Genomic DNA, 18,009 nt, shown 5'->3' with positions numbered 1-18,009 from the left:
GTTCGTTCACTAGTTCCCATTTCAAACTTCAGTTGCACTAAAATATCTTATGAGGATTGAGTAAAAGTACTTGGGTTTGTATGCTGAACCCACCAGGATCCAACAGCTCAGGGTTGTCCACCGGAAGACAGTCTCCACATTTGCAGCAATCTTCCTGAAGTGACAAAAACAGCCTAAGCAACAAATGGGAGCACTTTCTAAAAACTGTGTATCCTTCAGAGGATGCTCATTTCTCTATTCCAGCTTTTGTACGGCATTGTGTTTCTATGGATGGGATGAACCTCTGCTCCAAGCCACAAACAGCTCTAAAACTCTTACCTCACAGAGAGCAGAACCTCAGCAGTTTCAGGTCTCCAGTAAATTTGTGGCACTTAACATGTCAGCTGTCTGATACAAATGAAGGGAAAAAAAGTTGAGCATCTTCTCATGTGCTGCGCTGTACGCACTGCAGGAGCCTTAAGAAAGCCTCTGGTCTCTAAAATGTCTTATGTTGGACTGAGCTACAGCAGCAAACAGAAGGACCTGCTGCAGTGGGTAGTACTCAACACTGAGAACAGAGAGTTTAAGCAGTAAGAACCACTACTAGTGCTACATGGAGTTTGGCTGTACTTCTGAAGGGAGACCTCTTTGAAAACCGTACCATGAACTCTGCCAGTCTGAGATTCTACCAGGAACAGATATTACATCTGAATTATATGCTCAATTTGCATATATAGTTCACCTAATATATCAGGAAATTCAGACTGAAGACAAGCTAGCAGTAGTGGCCACACTGCCAAATAAATCTGTGAGCATGCATTTAATTCTGTGACATCGAGAAGTTGTAACAATTGAGATACTGATCATAGGCTGGAAATGAAGTATGGGGAAGAGCAATTCTCAGATACACACACTAACTATAAGCTGTAAAGCACTTAAATCACACTGTACACAGTAGGGAAAAGTGAAGTTTTTCTTCAAGAAGCCTCATGCAACAAGAATTAACGACAGCATAGTGGCATTTTTAATTGATTGTTCACAAGTCACAGTGCTTTCCGTGGAGCTGGACTGCTTCCTGTGTTCTGATGTACTTATTTATAAGGAAAAGACATATAAGCAATGACTACCCTGGAATCAAGCAGAGTATATACACTTCACTGACAAAGGAAGTTAACTACAACCTGGTATTAGTTACATACATTGGTCAAACACAGGTTTGGTTTAGTGCATCTAAAGTTCTGTCTTCTCAGAGAGCTCAAAGAGCACATGTTTACCACTGAGAAATTGGAAAAGTGGTACAAAGACCAAACTGAACACAAGACAATGGAAAAAAAAGCAGACAACCTGAAGTCTTAACATATGACTGTTTTAAATGTCATCCAATATTTTAAAAGATATTTGTAAAACAACATTGTGAAAAAGTGGCACTGTTTTCACAAAATATAGATGAGGGGACAACTAGTAGATCAGGAGCTGGGAGCTACTGGGACTATTGGCACTCAACAGCAGCAAGCACAACAGCTTTGAACTAAATCCTGGACAACTATATCTACAGAAAAACAAAAAGGATCCTGCTTTTCCACCCGTCTAGAAAGCACTTATAAGTAGTAGAGAGCTCATAATAACAGTCTCATTGCTAAAGCACAGGTTGGAGAACACAGGACTTCCAAGTCACAACTTCATCGTGGGATCACGCAGGGCAAAGCACTTCATCTCTGCAACTAAAGGGGTTTCCCCTCTGTTTTACAATTAGATGTCTTCTGAAAAGTGGAGTCACTTGAAAACGAGAGATCACAAAATCCTAATTCCTATTCCATTTTTATTTTTCCAAGCCCAAAGACATTTCATTCAAAAAAAAAAAAAAAAAAGTTAGTGGAACCAAGCAAGTACAAATAGATATAATACACTCCTATACAAAAGAAAATACATGTGAATATTTGATGCACATGAAGGCACTCCGAAATCCCATACCTAATCTCTCTTACACATCAGAAAAATGTAAGTCAAGCTTAATGAGTAAAGCACAGATCCATTATAATTAATCTGCACTCACGGAACTCTAATCTCCTGAGCAATTCAGATTGAAGAAGATGAGAGTCTCCATGCAGGGCTTCCCAGGATGAGCCTGTCCAGTGCTAAAACCCCTAAGCATCCAACAGGTAAAGCACGGCAAGCTAGGAGCTCCTGAGTACCTAATTTTATAAAACACAATTTCTCTGAAGACTGAGGAATCAATAACAGTGCAAAACCTACCACTGAATTCAGCAATTTATTGAAGGTGACTTAGCAGGATTTATGAGGTAGGCGCAGCTATAAAACTGAGGCTTCATTTTATTTAAAGCATTGTAAAACCAGAATGCTTGTAGAAATTAGAAAACTTATAACTACATTTGCTACTCTCATTATAGCGCAGGAAGCTTTCTGAAACCTCATACCTATTTCCCACAATTAAAAAGCCTGATGTCTGAGGCAAAGTAAGATGTGTGGTGAGAGGTAAATTGAAGGCACTCATACAGGTTCCACATTTCTCTATTAATTGCAAAACAAATTTGGACTTGATTACACTCCTGGATAGGCTTCTCCTCTTTCCCAGTACCCTGCAAATGCTGTATTCCAGCTCCTCATACAGAAGGGAGTGAATTAAAGGCTTTGAATAAACAGGTTTTTCCTGAAAGGATGTTGCCATGAGCTGCCCTGCTCATCCTTCATAGCTTCACCCAGGGAACCATAAGAAAACGCTGAAAAAGTGAAGCGACGGCAAAGAGGGGCGGTTGGGGAGGGACCACTTCTGGTTTTGTCAAGCTATTTTTTAAACATTAAGAATTATAGACCCTCTTCAACATTTCCAGTAACTTGTCTGACTGTATTTCAGGCACTCATTCAGTTTTTTAATGCACCTTCTACAATACTTCACAGTATCTTGTGTTCGCAGCCTTTGTGCCGGGCTGCTAAGTACGCAATTCATTTTCAAAGCAAAACGCTTAATAAGAGTACTCCTTTTAATCTCTGGAAAATACAAACATAATTCAAATAGCTTCTATCAAAAGCTCCTTTAAAAAGAAACCCTGAGGTCAAAAATGCACAGGAGGGCCAAAGCTGAGGTATTAACGTCAGTAGTAAGTTTATAAAACAAGAACAGCGTTAACTTCCACAGTACTTAACTTGTGCATGTCGTACCACATTAGAGCACTCCTAATTCCACAAGCCAATAGCTGTGGGGAGCAGCAGACAAAACACTAATTACTACACAGCTGATGGCCTTATTGAAAAATGGGTGAACTGACATTTAAAAATCCAACTTTGAATATTTACTCTATTTCAAAAGGAGAGACTGAAATCTCTCAGAACCATTGCTGCTGCTAAAATGGGAGAATAAAATCCAACAAAACCCTGCAAGAGCAGCAGCCTCACTTTATGCAACCAGCCATCATGATTTATGGAAAGGCTCCTCAGCAACAAAGAGCAAATATGAAAGAGGCATGGTAAAGAAATTCACTTGCAATGTTCCTTCAAGAGGAAAGATTGGCAAATGTATTCAAGAGGGTTTTTTTTTTTAATTCCAAATTCCTGGGCATTTGTTTTAATGCACTTCTTAAATCAACCCATTTCTGTAGGCAAACAAACCATGACGTATAGCTCAGAATTAAAACACAGTCTGTAATCACGTATGTGATTTCTCAAACATTCCGTATCAGCCTGAAGGAAGAGAAAGTCCCTCTGGCACAGCCCCTCGACGGATTTGGAAGGGGTTATGTACCTGGAAACTAGCCACTGTAGAAGAAAGGAAAAAACAGTTTTGAACAAGTGGATATAATGAAGTGCTCTCCAGCATGAAACTCTTTGAAATGAGCAGTTACTGTCGAGCTCGATTTCAGGAAGAAACGCAAATTATTCTAAATTATTTTTTACAGAAAGTTGAATGCTGTTGCTTAACTTGCCTTCAAAGACCAATTTAAAAAACATCCCAGCACACTGGAAGATGAGATCTGGAAACCTGGAAGTGCCTATCAAAGCAAGATTTATGCATTGCGTAACAGGCAGGATGTTCCACTCTCATGAGGAAGTGCAAGCACACAGCAAAGGAAAGCCAAAACAATCCTGAGGGCGATGCTGCAGTAAAACACAGTTCCAACACTTAGTTCGTCAGTGCAGCGAGGAGGGAAATAGAAGGAATAATTTTAAAAAGCAGTACTTGGTTAAGATGCAGCAGTCACAGTTGGGACATTTTCATGCATTAATTCCCAGGGAAGACTGCTGCGTTCAAAAACACACAACTATTTTTTGTTCTTCAGGAACCATTTTTTCATTTGGACACCACTTCCTTTTCAAACGAACACACAAAGAACAATGGCTTTTCTCCTTTCAAAACATCTTTGAAGGGGGAAGGCTGCCCAGCAGTTAAAGCACAATATCAAAACTTAATTTCATTAACACATTTGGTAGAAGTCTTCTCCGACCTCGCTTCGAGCTCCATCTCTGCAGCACGAGGTCCCTACAGAGCTGCTACTTCTGAAGTGTTATGAGACAGAATTCCAAATAAAGACACGTGTGGCAAAACAACACGGCGTTGTGTATGCAACTCTCAAATACCAAGCAAGCTACCCCCAAATTGTAAGATTATCAAGCAGATCAACACAGGATTTTCCTTCTCTCTGCACTGCTTGGAGTGCCTGTTTCATCTCAGAAGTCAGACGCTTCTCAAGTGAGCAGCAGTTCTCATTGGTGGCTTACAGGGACATTATGCAATGTCATCCTCCCCAAAGAGGGAATTAGCACTAGCACTTACACTTGGCGACCCTGCGATTTGCATCTAAACACAGACTTCAAGTAAAGACAGCCTTTGGTAAAAACAAGTAGCTGCAACTGCTGGCTTATAGCTTGCTCTCTAAAGAAACTAATTTTCAGTAGGCTGCAGCAACACTTGTTAATGATTGAAGCAGCAAAACATAAATATTGAATGATAAGGATAGTTGTATCAAATTACCCCATTATGTTGCTGCGGCAAAGACAGCTTTCAATTATTTCCTAAATAGGAATCTAAGAAGATTCCAGTAACAAAATAGCCTTGACCAGTACATGATTGCATCACTTAGGACAGTTCACATACATGTATGAACACAAATGTACAACAAGCAAAACTCCTTATTTCTGCCAGGCATACAATCAGAATAATCCAGAAAAAAAAAAAAAGAAAAAAGAAAAAAAAATTGCTTTGTTTGCGTTTAATACAAAAATTATGCTTTCAAAACAGAACACACTAAGTGACCAAGGGAGCTGAAGATTTTGCACAAAAAAAAAGTTATTAAAAGCAGTTGTCCAAGATGGCTTCAGAATTAATCAGCATCTTTCTAGATCTGCAGTGATGAAGTCCTGCTCTGCTGCCCTGCCCTTTTCTTCACAGAAGCAATAGTAACAGACTGGAAAGCACTTCACTCCAACACTTTCCTTTTCTTGGCATAAAGAAGTGTCAGACTCGGTCCTGACATGTACAGCTTCACTGCAGCGTTCATGTAAACAGACACCAACAGGCCTCACAAAATATATTTCTTTACCGTGTTCAAAATAAACGTATCTGATATTCAAGGTTGACTTTGTCACTTTCCTGAAATTTCCTTGGTATCAAACCAAGCACGTTTCTATTGGTGCACACACATTTGGGCCTTACGCACAGCAGCAAGGACACGCTTGATCTCATTCTGTCACTCTGTACATCAGCTACGTGTCAGGGTAAAGAATGAATTACACAGAGCCAAGTCGTGCTGCAGTGAGGCTGAAAAAAGACCGACTCCAGCTGTGTCCCTTTTTCTAATGGTTTCAGTGTATAAATTTAGTTTGCTGGACAGGGGATCATTATACGAATTACAAATCCTGATATTATCATCAAATGCTACTGTGCATTCTAAATTTACATGGGCTCTACCTGATACTGAACCAGCCAGCTCTGCAGCAGAAAGAGGTCTCTAATGGAAAGTTATTGCCAGCAGCTGCTTGCCTGTCTGAAGGCTGCACAGGCTGGCCCTGAAAACCAAACAGAAACTGAACAGCTCACTAAGGAGAACTGAATGCTCCTACGTCTGAATCCACAGTGCCATTATTACACATATTTATATCTCTCAGGTGGTTTGGAAGATGAGACGTTGCGCCATTCTTATCTACGAATCTTTCAAATGATTTTAAAGTAGGTCACCCTGCTTCTCGCACCATGGCTAACAACACTACCATCATTTTGAAATTTTCACTTTTGCCCTCATTTGAAGGCCTTTAAAAGCAACCCACTTCAAGTTAAAGAACTCTTAGTCTTCTGAACCCACTTTAAAGGGCTTCACAAAAGGTGTACACACACACACACAAATAACCAGCAAGCTTTGATCAGTGGTCAGATGAAGAGCTTTAAATTTTACTGCAGGCTAGACTCAGCATTATACAGTTCATTTCAAATTCATAAAAAGTCAGCCTGGAAGGAGGGGCTGAAATGTCACACAACCTGTCTGCTGTCAGGATGAGGTCGTATGAAAATAAGGAGACCACCACCTGACACTCATCCGGATCTATTTTTGGTTATGAGTTAATGGCCTGCAACTAAAATTTGCTGCCACTGCTGAGGAAAGCAAAATGTGCTGATCATCATCATCACATTAAAAGATCATTTCCCAAAAAACGCCACAAAAATCATACTGAACTACAAGCCCATATGATTCTCTAAAGCAAAACACAATCACTTAATACTTTTCTCATATGTAATGCTTTCAAATACTTCAGAAGGCCTCAGATCTCCCACACCTCATCAGGCAGCACTGTTTTCCTCACTCCTTTTACTGGATATGCATGCTGCTTACAAGTAGATCTGTTCATCGGTTCCTTCTTAACGTGTGTAAGTATTAAGCAGAAGGATACTGGCTAATCGGAGATGTACGGTGGGAAATACGTGTTTATATGATCACCACTACTAAAAAAAAACAAACACCATGATTCACAGCTCAGTGTAATTCACACTGTGGCATTTCAAGTTAGCTGTGTGGCTTTTTTTAGCTGCAAACACAGAAGTAACACAATTACAGCGTACTATTCAAACCCCAGTTCCACCCTCTCTACGGTATTTTAAAGCAGTTATGCTATTTTCCTTATGGGTGTAATAGAGTATACTCGCCTGAAAAGGAAAAATATTGTCAGCTCTATTCAAGCTGTCTTCCATCCAGGATTTTGGAGCAAAAGCTGAGCTGGGTCGAGCATATTTCTGCAACTGGATATGATTACTGGCGAAATTCTTCTTTAAGGGCGAGATGGAGTTGAGGGGCGTTATCCCTCCGTTCAGTCCCCGGCGGTGGTCTCGACCTTGGGACCCACCCCACCCACCGTATCCACCGCCACCAGGGCTCCACGAGGATGGTGTCGGCGATGGACTTTGGTAGCTGCTCCATGGAGAAGGTGGCTTGTTTAGATTGTTAGCCAAATGGGGCAACTGATTAAAAGCAGCATTTCTATGAGTAAATGGTGGTGGGTGAGGGCTTGCAGGAGACCTCCTCTGTTGTTGGTGCTGATTGTGGTGATGCTGAAAATGAGGGTGATGAGGGTGGTGTTGAGAGAGGGGTCCAATTTGAGGGGAAAAGCTACCACCAAAGCCAGGGCTGACGTGATGTGGAAAATTCTGAAACAGCAGAGCACCATTGTTAGCTGAGGCAGTAGGGACCCCTCCCTGGTGAAAAAAACTTGCATCTTCATTGATTATCGTAGAAGAAGAAGGAGCTATAGCTGCAGACCAGTTACTAAAACCAGTCAGAGAGGATGCGGTGGATGTCAAGGGCTGCGTCGAAGCACCCAGCCCCGAAGCCTCTTGGTAATCAAATCCTGTCAACACCGGCGATTCTATTCTTATTTTCTCCTTTCCATTGCCGTTCTCCGAAGAATTGTCACCCTGATTTTCTTCAGTTTTAGCTTTCTCGGGTTCAGAGAGCATGCCTGCTTCCTGACTTTGACTAGGGGAAAGTTGCTGTTTTTCTAGGGACTCTTGCTTTTCCTGTTGCTGAGTTTTAGATTTTTCTGACCCCAGAATCTCATCCTGAATATTATGGGCAGCTGGAGCAGGAAAGAGCCAAGCTGACCCAGCACTACTGCCATTGGCAGCTGTGTTATTATTTATAAAAGCAGCAGGGCTGGGGGTTGCATTTTGATGATGGTGTGGAGGCTGCAGATGTGGATGAAATCTGACTGGAAAAGCTGACTTATTTCCAGTGTTGTTTTGCACTAACACTCCAAACCCGTAATCCCCCATTTATTATACTTAGGGTTTGAATCTTCTCCGTAAGAACAAGTTGCTGTTTAGTGTTTACCTCTTCCTCTTCTGAGGAGAGATTAGCAAGTAGACTGTTTTTAGCTAGATATTCCAGTTTCTCCCTCCAAGCAAATTTGCCTCAGATTTGGATCATAGATATTTATCTTATTTTTTTGCAAAAGATAGACCTCTTCAACTATTTAAACGCGTAAATTGGTGCCCACTTCCTCCCTTCAGCCAGGAGAAAGGGAAAAATAAATCTTTGGTTCACAAAATAAGAGGCTTCCTTTTTTTTCCCTAAAGGAAATGCACAGCAATGACAGAAAAAGCTTCTGGGAAATAAGGATAAAGAGATTCTAACTATCCTGTTTTCTTCCTCCTCAGCAGCCTTGACTTGCCCATAAATGAGTTAAGAGCAAAAAAATATATACAATGACGTCTGGTCCCCCGACCCCTTGGCAGCAAAAAAATAGATTTAAATCTGGAATAATTTAATACATCTCTATAATCTAATATATATTTGTGTCCTGCTCTAAAAGAGTCTTTGCTGTGGGTAAAAGAAAAAATTTAGCTCAGGATTTCAGCATTCAGAGGGGTGAGGAGGGGGGTGAGTTGCAGAGGAGGCTTTTTTACCGTGCTGCTGGGTTTAACCTATTCTATATAGAAATAATATACACTCTGTGCGTGTGTGTGTGTGCGCGTGTGTGTCGTTTAAAGGGGTAAGATCTTATCTCAGGAAATTAGTATTCTGTGAGTGCTGGGTGGGGAGTGAGCTGAGCAGGAGAAGGGTGGATTATCGATGCTGCTCCTTTTGGGCTGGGTTTCTGAGATCGCCAGACTCACTTCTCATTCGCGATCCGGTATCTGCGTGTCCTTCAGAGGAGCCCTGGCTGCCCGGAGAGGATTTTCATCTCAGAAATCAGCGTTCAGCGTTATGGAAAAGGGAAGGGAGGGGACAGCGATCTGCGCAGAAGGAAAGGGAAGGAGGTTTTCTCGCTCTCTGTGCTGCCAGGAGGGTGCTCGCGGTGCCGGGCTCGCTCCTTTCCACCCAGATCCGTGCGCTCGCTCCGGGCCGGCTGTTCCCCTCGGGGCCGGCAGCAGCGGACGGTGCTGCGCTCCCAGGCCCGGCTGCCCCGCGGTGTCCCCCCCGCCCCGCGAGAGTCCGTCTGTCTGTCGGGGAAGGCGGGAGGGGTTTTTTTTGTTGTTGTTGTCGCTGTTGTTTTTTTTGTTTTGTTTTGTTTTTTTTACCTCAGGAGAGGAGCAGCCTCCGGCAGGGAGGGGAAGGTGCAGGCGGCGGGGGGCCGGGCTCCTCTCTCCCCCATGGAAGGTGTTTAAGCGGTTCTCCCAAATCGCCCGGAGATGACGGGACGGGGGCTCGGCCGCAGGGCGCTGCGCAGCGAGGGGCCCGGCGCACTAACCGGGGCGCGGAGTCCGGCGGATCCTCGGCGCAGTCCTTCCCGTGCCGCTCGTCTTCTCGGCTCCAGGCGGGCCGCCTTCCCCCTCATGTACAGCGGCCGAGCGGAGGGGGAGGCTCCGCGGCAGACGGCGCCGGGAGAAGCTGCGCTATCCGGCGAGCCCGGTCGCGACGAGTCCTCCTCGCGGAGCCTCCGCTGCCTCGTTTCGCCTCTATTTTTTTTTTTCTTCTTTTTTTCCCCCCTTTCTCTTTCCCTTCCCCTCCCTCCCCCCCCAGCGGCCGCAGCTTCCTGCCTCGGTGCCGCAGCCGGTGCCTCCCACCTCCCCGCCCGGCCGCTGCCGAGCCCCGTCTCCTCAGGACCGAGCCGCCGCACGAAATGACAACCAGCTGGAGGAGGCAGCGCCGCACTTCCGGTTCGGCGCCGGGCGCGCCCCCGCCCCACCCCCGGGCACAAGCCACGCCCTCCTCCGCCCGCCGCCATTTTTGGTAAGGGCATGCACACCCCACCCCCCCTCCCCTCCCCCCCCACTCCGCCTCCCGGCTGGGGCGACCACCTTTGTTTTGGGCACGTCGCCCGCAGCTTGGTGGCTATCGTAGGCGAGGGCAAAAGGTCAGGCGGAAGCCGGTGGGGCGGCCATCTTGAAGCGAGGAGCGCTGTTCCCTCCGCGGGCGGCCATCTTTGATCAGGGCAGCGTCACCTCCCAGGGCAGGGCTGTGACAGGCAGGCCGCTGACAGCGTTTCGTCCTGCAATATCATGTCTAATATCTAATAATTAAATAAATACCTGAAACGCTGCCTGCTTTTAACAGCCGGGGGCTGAGGATCTCAAGTGAACCTTTCCCTCCCTCTCTGCTCTGTCAGTAACGACGGTGTTCAGAGAGGTGTGGTACAGCAGATAGCATAGTACCTGGCTTCTGATGGCTACTTCAGTTCTTGAAGCATGGAAATAGTTTACAAAGACAAGAAGTTCTGCTGGAAATATTTTTTTAAGAGAGAGAGAAAAAAAAAGGAGCTTCCTAAGATAGTCATTCTAAAATTCTGCTTTGAAAGTTTAACTCGTATTTTAAAGGATTTCCCAAGTAAATGGTAGTTTGAAAGAGACAACAAATTAGTGATATAGACAGATAGAAGCTAATAAATGTACAATAAGTTAGAGTTCACAGAATCACTGAATATCCCGAGTCAGAAGGGATATATGGCTGACTGAGTCCAACTCCTGTCCATCAACCAGACTTACTGAGCCCCAGTATAAAATCATGTCCCTTAGTGTTATACCCAACATGTTTCTTAAATTCCTGCAGGGATGAGGTCTCCACCACTTCCCTGAGCAGCCCACCTCAATGCTGGATAGATGTTACAGCAAGCTGTGCTGTCTGCAGTATCAATGCAGCATTAATTTTACTTATCGTAGAATCATAGAACCCTTAGAGTTGGAAGGGACCTTCAATATGACTGTGGTATTTATTAAATATTCAGTGATCATTAGTTCATCTACCTTAGCAAATGTGGTAGAGGGCTTGACTGACCCTGCCTGCCAGGAGCACACAGTGAAATTGCAGTTTTCCTTTGACTTACCAGAGGAGTAACACCATGCACCACACATCTGATTGACTTTCTGTATATGCCCATATGCTATGGGCACAAACATTCATCCAAAATTGACGTGTGCTTCTTTTCTTTAAAATTAATTATTGCACAGAAATAGGGCTTATCCATGGACATACCTCAAAACTCTACTATACATATGGGACTCTACTATACATATGGTCTACTGTACATCAGTTCTGTAGTTCATTTCCAAAGATGGATGGCCTTTTTGCACATCTAGAAGTTAAAATTTGCCAATAAAAATATAGTTCAAAATTAAATGGCAAAAATATTGAAGTTAAAATAGACACATTTGGATATTATCAGTGGAAAAATCAACAGAGAATAGAAACAGTCCTGAAAATTTTTCATTCGGTGGTATGTTGTTCACTGCTACTTTTTCCAAGACTCTTCCTCAGCTGCTCAGTTCCCTGCTGTGGATTTGGATTGTACAGACATTTTTGCCAAACCCATTACTTCTCAAGCATTTTATTAAATGATTTTTTTTTCCTTGTAGTCATGTATACATTACATCCATGTGTGAAAATGTACTTGTTTACATTTCATGAAAACATCATTGTTTGTGAGCATGTAATTACAGGGTGATAATTTCCCCTTTTGTTTACTACTTGCAACCTATGTGAGCACATCTGATATTAAGTACTATTTTCTTCTGTACTTTTCTAGTTATACCATTAATATCGTCATCAGATTCGAACTTCACAAGCACTTATGTCAGAAAGCTATGAACCTTGCTCTATCAGTATGCTGCTATTACATGAATAGTTTGGGAAAGACTGAGTAGATGGCCTCAATTAATTTTAGGCACACCTTCGCAATGCAGGGGGATGTAGATCAGTGTGAGTGATATGAAAAGGACTTCCAAAATGGTACTTCATTCACTCTGCCTGACAAATGAGGTTTGCTCAAACCATGGGAGGCTTCTTTACAGCTGATGTTTTGTTGGTGTCAGCTGCCCAGCAGCATTTGTGTCATTTTATTCAACCTCTTTGACAAGAGAAATGCCTGAGCAAAATACAGGGATTGCAGGTGCTATGTGTAGTTGCAAAGGATAAATCTCTAAAGAAAATGAGCAGTGTCTATAAAAAAGTGTATTTAACAACCTGCGAGGAAGTTGGCACTTTGATGAATTGGTGATGTAAAGGGAGTCTCATATAATGCATCTGAGGGTTTTTGGGTTTTTTTGGAATGCATAAAAAACAAAGGAACTTTGAATTGCCACAGAAGTTTTGCAGAAGCTAATCATCAAGTCAGCTACATGATTAGCTTACATATTTGTCAAACATTTAAAAATTCTTTATTACTAACAGCAATGGGATTTCATTTGCCATCTTCTTTTAGAGGAGAGAATCTTACTTTCCAAGCTGCCTAGCTATAAAACCAAGCTCGTTTCCATGGAGTGATTGAGATATTATTGTTGTTTTCCATTACAGGCACACCGAGATAGTGACAAGCATTCCTAAAAACTGTCCTGTTGCTCTCATTCAGCATATAGCTGACAGGTCAAGCAGATGTTTTTCTGTTTTTCGTTTGTTTTTTTCTTTTTAATCATAAACCATGAACTCACACTTTGCAGTCAGATTAGTCCTTTATCACATAGCTTATCATAGAATCACAGTCATGTAGGTCAGAAAAGACCTTCAAGATCATCAAGTCCAAACATCTGCCTGATCTACAGAGTCCTATCACTATATTCCATCACTTCCCTGAGTACCTTGTTCCAAGGCTTGACCACCTTACTCAGGAAGAAATCCTTCCTGAAATCCAGGTCTAAACCTCCTGACATAGCTTGGAACTATTTCCTCATGTCCTAGTTTTTGCCACCTGAGAAAAGACACCCACACCTCCTCACTGCAGCCTCCTCTCAGGCAGCTGTAGACAGCAATAAGGTCTCCTTCCCTCTTCCTCCTCTTCTCAGAGTAACTTCCAGTTCCCTCAGCTGTTCCTCATAGTATTATTTTCTAGTCCCTTCATGAGCATTGTTGCTCTTTTCTGCAGACTATAGTTAGGTACAGGGACACTTAAAATGTTAGATCAACTCAGTAATAATTCAAAACAAAACATCTCGCACATCTAAATAATGTGAATTGAAACAAATTAGGGATTGAATCCTTAAATTTCCCTTTACCTCAATAATTAAAATGAAGGGGAAGTTTTCCCAGTGGCATTTGTTCACATACAGGTGAGCTGCCACATCCACCAAGAAGGCTCCTGCAGCTTGGCCATGGGGTATGTAACACGTTTCACCTCAGAGGCTTTTCAAACCAAATTACACATGAATAGTCATTATGGTGACTCACACTAATCACAAACAGCACCAAATGGACTCATTTCTGGAAGCAGTCACTCTCCTGGTGATCTTTCAGGAGAGGATTCCCTGGCCCCCATGGCAGATGATTACCAGTGGCACCGACATCCCAAAGCCTTTCACAAACTCTTTAAAGGGAGACTACATCACAAGCAGGAGCACACAGCTCTCTGCTGAGGATTTGGTTTCCTTGCCTGCTTTTATTCTGACAGTAACACATCACCCGATAAATGCTCAGTTATGATTTAGGTCACAGAAAAACTGTGGAAGGCAGATCTGAAGTAGAAAAATCATTCACTCACATTTTGACTCGAAAAAATAATGAGATCTGTGGTTTGCTTAGATCTAATATGGTGCCTTTCAAATAGTGTGTGTTACACACTTAATAAAACACAGCAAAGGGTAAATATTTTCAGAGCAAAACAGAACTTTGTTAGCTGGACCACACAGCTTTGGGAAAACCACATGACCATAAGAAGGGTAATTATTAACAACAATTTAATAGACTCAGTTGAAAGATACGCTAAACCTGAAAAAGAATAAAGGAATCCCCAAGAAGAAGGCTCCTCCTGACAGACTGCAGGAGCAGATGTATGATACCCCAGCGCTCGCAAATCAGAGCCCTATTGAGCTGAGAAGTGAATTGAGTTGCAGAGCTTAGAAGGAACTCCTTATGGAAAATGCCTTGCCAGCAAAACTCTTCTTTTTTTAAATCAAAGGACTGTCAGCTCTCACACATCTGCTGATTGCAGCTGTCATGGTGTCATCCGGAAAGAAAGGTGAACCCTCGATGACTCAACATGAGAACTCGGTGTTAACACTGCACACTGCCAACTGCAGAAACATCAGGCTGATGCACCTATTTAACATTGGTGGTGGGGAAACTGAGAATGCAAGTCTCACTGCTGTGAACATAATACCATCTTCCGATTTAAAAAAGAAAAAAAAGAAAGGATAGGAATCACTTTTCTGGGAACAGAATTATCAACTTTATCTTTTGTACCAAATGCTGTAGCAAAGCTTGATGTTTTCTTGAATGTCAAAAGCCAGATCAGGACATCCAGATCTCCAGCTCTATATTAATAAGTATTGGCACGTCTTGTCCTTGCCAAATTCTGTGGCATACAAACATAATTTAGTAAATGAAATCAAAAATCAAAATTAACACTGTACTTGAGCATAAGGACTTAAGAAGGAATGCACTAGACTGTACTAAAATTCAGTAGGGTCCTTTATGGGATTATTTGTCACTCAGGTGTTCCTCCACCTTACATTAGGTCTAACGGATCACATAAGACACAGAACTTCCTTGTGTTCAATAGCAATAAAGGCAGCCAACAGACTCAGAAAGCTGCATTGACATTTCATCCTCAATGATTGCTCCAGGAAGGCTGAGTTAAAAACTCCAGCCAAGCTGTCAGTAGCTAATATTAGCCTACACACAGAGAAAATTTTAATTTCAGGGCAATTTTCAAAGACTGCAAAAAGTGTTCTCGGCCTCAGAGAAACTCCAACTATTCGTTTTTGTGCTGATGCAGCTGCAACTGCTGTGTTTTAGATCGTATCTCAGCTTGGTCACTGCAATATCAAAGTATGATTTTATAAACCCAGTAAACCATTTAACTCTTGTGTAAAACACATTATACATGCTAATGGCTTCATTTGGCTAAGCCAGCTTTGTCATTTTTCTGCTACTGGATGAAGGTGCTATGTATACTGATACACTCTCATACATTAAGCAACCCCTTAATGGCGTACATTGCCTTGGAGTCTTTAGCCTTTATGAAAAGAAATCCTTATCACTGCTCAGAGAACTATTTTGCGTGCAGTAATTATGTAATATTAATGAACAATATCACGTACAACTGTACTTTCCAGCCCTATTCTTTGTATGGAATGTACTTTAGAATGACCTGACACTGCAAAAATGCCTCTAGCTTCCACGGCTCATGTAAAATACAATAAATACATAAATAATTTAGAAGAGGAAATAGTGTTGTGACAGCAGTGGTGTTCTTAGTGCTATACTTCAGAATCTGCCAATGTGGCCTTTCATTTTTCACTTAAGAACACAGCCGGGTCTGCACGCAAAGGGTTGCCCCAAGCAGGGCTGCTCTGCCACAAACCCTGCTGGCCTGCAGGCATGGCCCCAAGCACAGCCAAGTGCCATTTCCCAAGTACCTGGCAGCAGGTGAGCCAGCCCCAAGCCAGCCAGCCAGCCTGCCCATGGCACCCATGGTGTCTGAGGGGCAGCTGGATGGCAAGAGCGGTGCAGCAGCTGCACCGGGGTGGGATCTGCTGGTACGGCACAGACTTGACTTTCCAATGCCTGTGCTGTTTTTCACTTCTGAAATAAAGTAACCCTCCTTAGCTCTTACTGATAAAGGAGGAAGTGCATCAGGGTTGTTGCAAGGGCCAATTAGGGCTTACAAAGTGCGCCAATGCTAAGTATAATTTTTACTGCAACTCGGTAACACCTTCATTTCTCAAAATAAGATTTGGAGGCCTATTCATTTACAAAGTGGGCTAGTGCCTTTGGGTATTTGGGAAGGGCAAAAAGACAAATTGAAAAGCACCGAATCATTTAATTTTGAAATGCATTAAGCACACACTTTCCAATTTTCTAACTAAAATGTTCATTGGTTTTTCCAAAGAGGTTTGTATTCAGGGCACAGAAATAGTTTGCAGATTTTCGATTCCTGAAATACTTAACAATGCTGTTCAGGGAAAAAAAAAAACAGCGGTGTCTTCTTGTCCTAAAAATCACAGATTCACGTGCAAAGTGTTAATGATTTCAAGTGACAGCTTAAAGATAAAAATAGCATTGCAAAATACAGTTGTTAGCTAATCACTTTCAAGAACAGAATTTTCCTTCGCTTTTGAAAACCATGGTATATTGTAATAAAAGAAGAGTAAGGAAAGCAATATAAAGAGCCCAGATCAGAGTGGAAAAGATGTGATGGATCTGCTTTTTCCCCTGGAGTCACCATATACCTCAATGCAGTGCACCAGGACCCAGCACTGCCATTGTAGAGCTCTGCTTGCTGGATCAGGAGTCTCCAGGCTGCAGGTCCATTATTAAAAAGGAGAGCAGTGCTAATCTGCTCCATTTAGGCAAATTAAGTGCAGCTCTTTGACTCCTGGCACATTCCCTGTACAGCTCTGAATTGAGCATAATTCCACAAAATCCATAACATTCTGTGTCTAAGACTGCTCCCGTTATCCCTTATCTCACAGACGGAGCCCTCTTCTGGGATACCTCACAGGGGAGGGACATATTCTACATATACCTAATGAATGCTGGCACCCATGTGCTGGGGGGTGAGTTAAGAAGAGAATTTCAGTCTCACCTTGGAGTTCTCTACCTTATAGTCTTTGTGCTGTATCCTACTGGCCAGGGACAGGGGACAGTGCATATTCAGCATTCCCCACCTCTGCCTTGCAGGGGAAGGAGGGTGTGTTGCCGCTGACAGAAGAGTGAACTCATGCTTTCCAATTTTTCCCCATGTTAGGAAATAGGTCCTGTCTCATTACTGGTGACAGCACATATTGCTAGGTCATAGAGCAAAGGGAGAGCCTTGCGTAGAACAGCTGGGGCCCAGAGCCAGAAATCTCATTAAAGTAAGCTGCTGCTATTTCCAGCCTGTAATAGAGCTTTGGAGCTTGATTATATTCAGTGAAAGCAGGTCATTACAAACATAGAGCTTTTTGCATATTATCTAAATTGAAATAATAATATGTTCTCTCCTTTCATGTGCTGTATTGATAAATCCCAACTTATGAATGAAACATGTTGATTAGTTGGTTAAAAATAATTAGTTCCATATTATGCCTGCAAGTTTAAGGCTTGATTAGTGCAAACAAATAACTTTTCGTGATAATAATTCATTTTACAGATTATTCTTATAAAAGGAGCACACAGGCATAAAAATAATCTGCAGAAATAAATTGTGCTATTTGTTCTCTTTTTTTTTCACTTTGTTTTGAGATATAACAGTTCTTTGAGAACTTCATGGACAGAATATCTATAATCAGATTCTGATCTCAACAGCAGTAACCACAGTGCAGCTCTGGCATTATTTGATTGAGACAGTGGTGAGGCAGATAAGAAAGTGACCCATAAGTGTTTTATGATTCAATCTTTCTAGCCACGTAGTCCCAAAAGAACAACACATTGCTTACAGTAACTGAGAATATTACTCTGTTTAGCTTCTCATTATTTAACTCACACTTAAATATTCTGATATTAACCTTTGCAGTTCTTTTGTGGAGAGAGTAAACGTGTGCAGTTTTTATTTTCCCAAATATATCACTATTACAAAGGAAAATCACTGAATGATAGGGGGTGAGGGAGGCTCAGGCAGGTGCCCAAATACACACAGTGATGGACTGTAAGGTCACTGACCAAGGGGTTGTAACTACAGCAAGAG

At 42.5% G+C, this 18,009-nt stretch overlaps 2 protein-coding genes across 2 annotated transcripts in view; both read right to left on the bottom strand.

Annotated features, from left to right (window-relative positions):
• The window catches only part of CPEB4 (cytoplasmic polyadenylation element binding protein 4), a 38,391-nt gene extending 28,470 nt beyond the window's left edge, over positions 1-9,921 (bottom strand). Inside the window, exon 1 of the mRNA XM_065734566.1 lies at positions 7,127-9,921. Within this exon, the coding sequence (XP_065590638.1) occupies positions 7,127-8,248 (1,122 nt within the window). The 5' untranslated portion in view covers positions 8,249-9,921. The remainder of the gene's footprint in view (positions 1-7,126) is intronic.
• The window catches only part of CREBRF (CREB3 regulatory factor), a 515,923-nt gene that overhangs the window by 243,839 nt on the left and 254,075 nt on the right, over positions 1-18,009 (bottom strand). The window lies entirely within an intron of this gene.

This window comes from Cyrtonyx montezumae, unplaced genomic scaffold (genome assembly GCF_038088225.1).
Source record: "Cyrtonyx montezumae isolate F1298 unplaced genomic scaffold, pur_monq_1.0 scaffold_18, whole genome shotgun sequence".
Classification (NCBI taxonomy): domain Eukaryota; kingdom Metazoa; phylum Chordata; class Aves; order Galliformes; family Odontophoridae; genus Cyrtonyx; species Cyrtonyx montezumae.
This window is presented reverse-complemented; position numbering and strand designations above follow the sequence as displayed.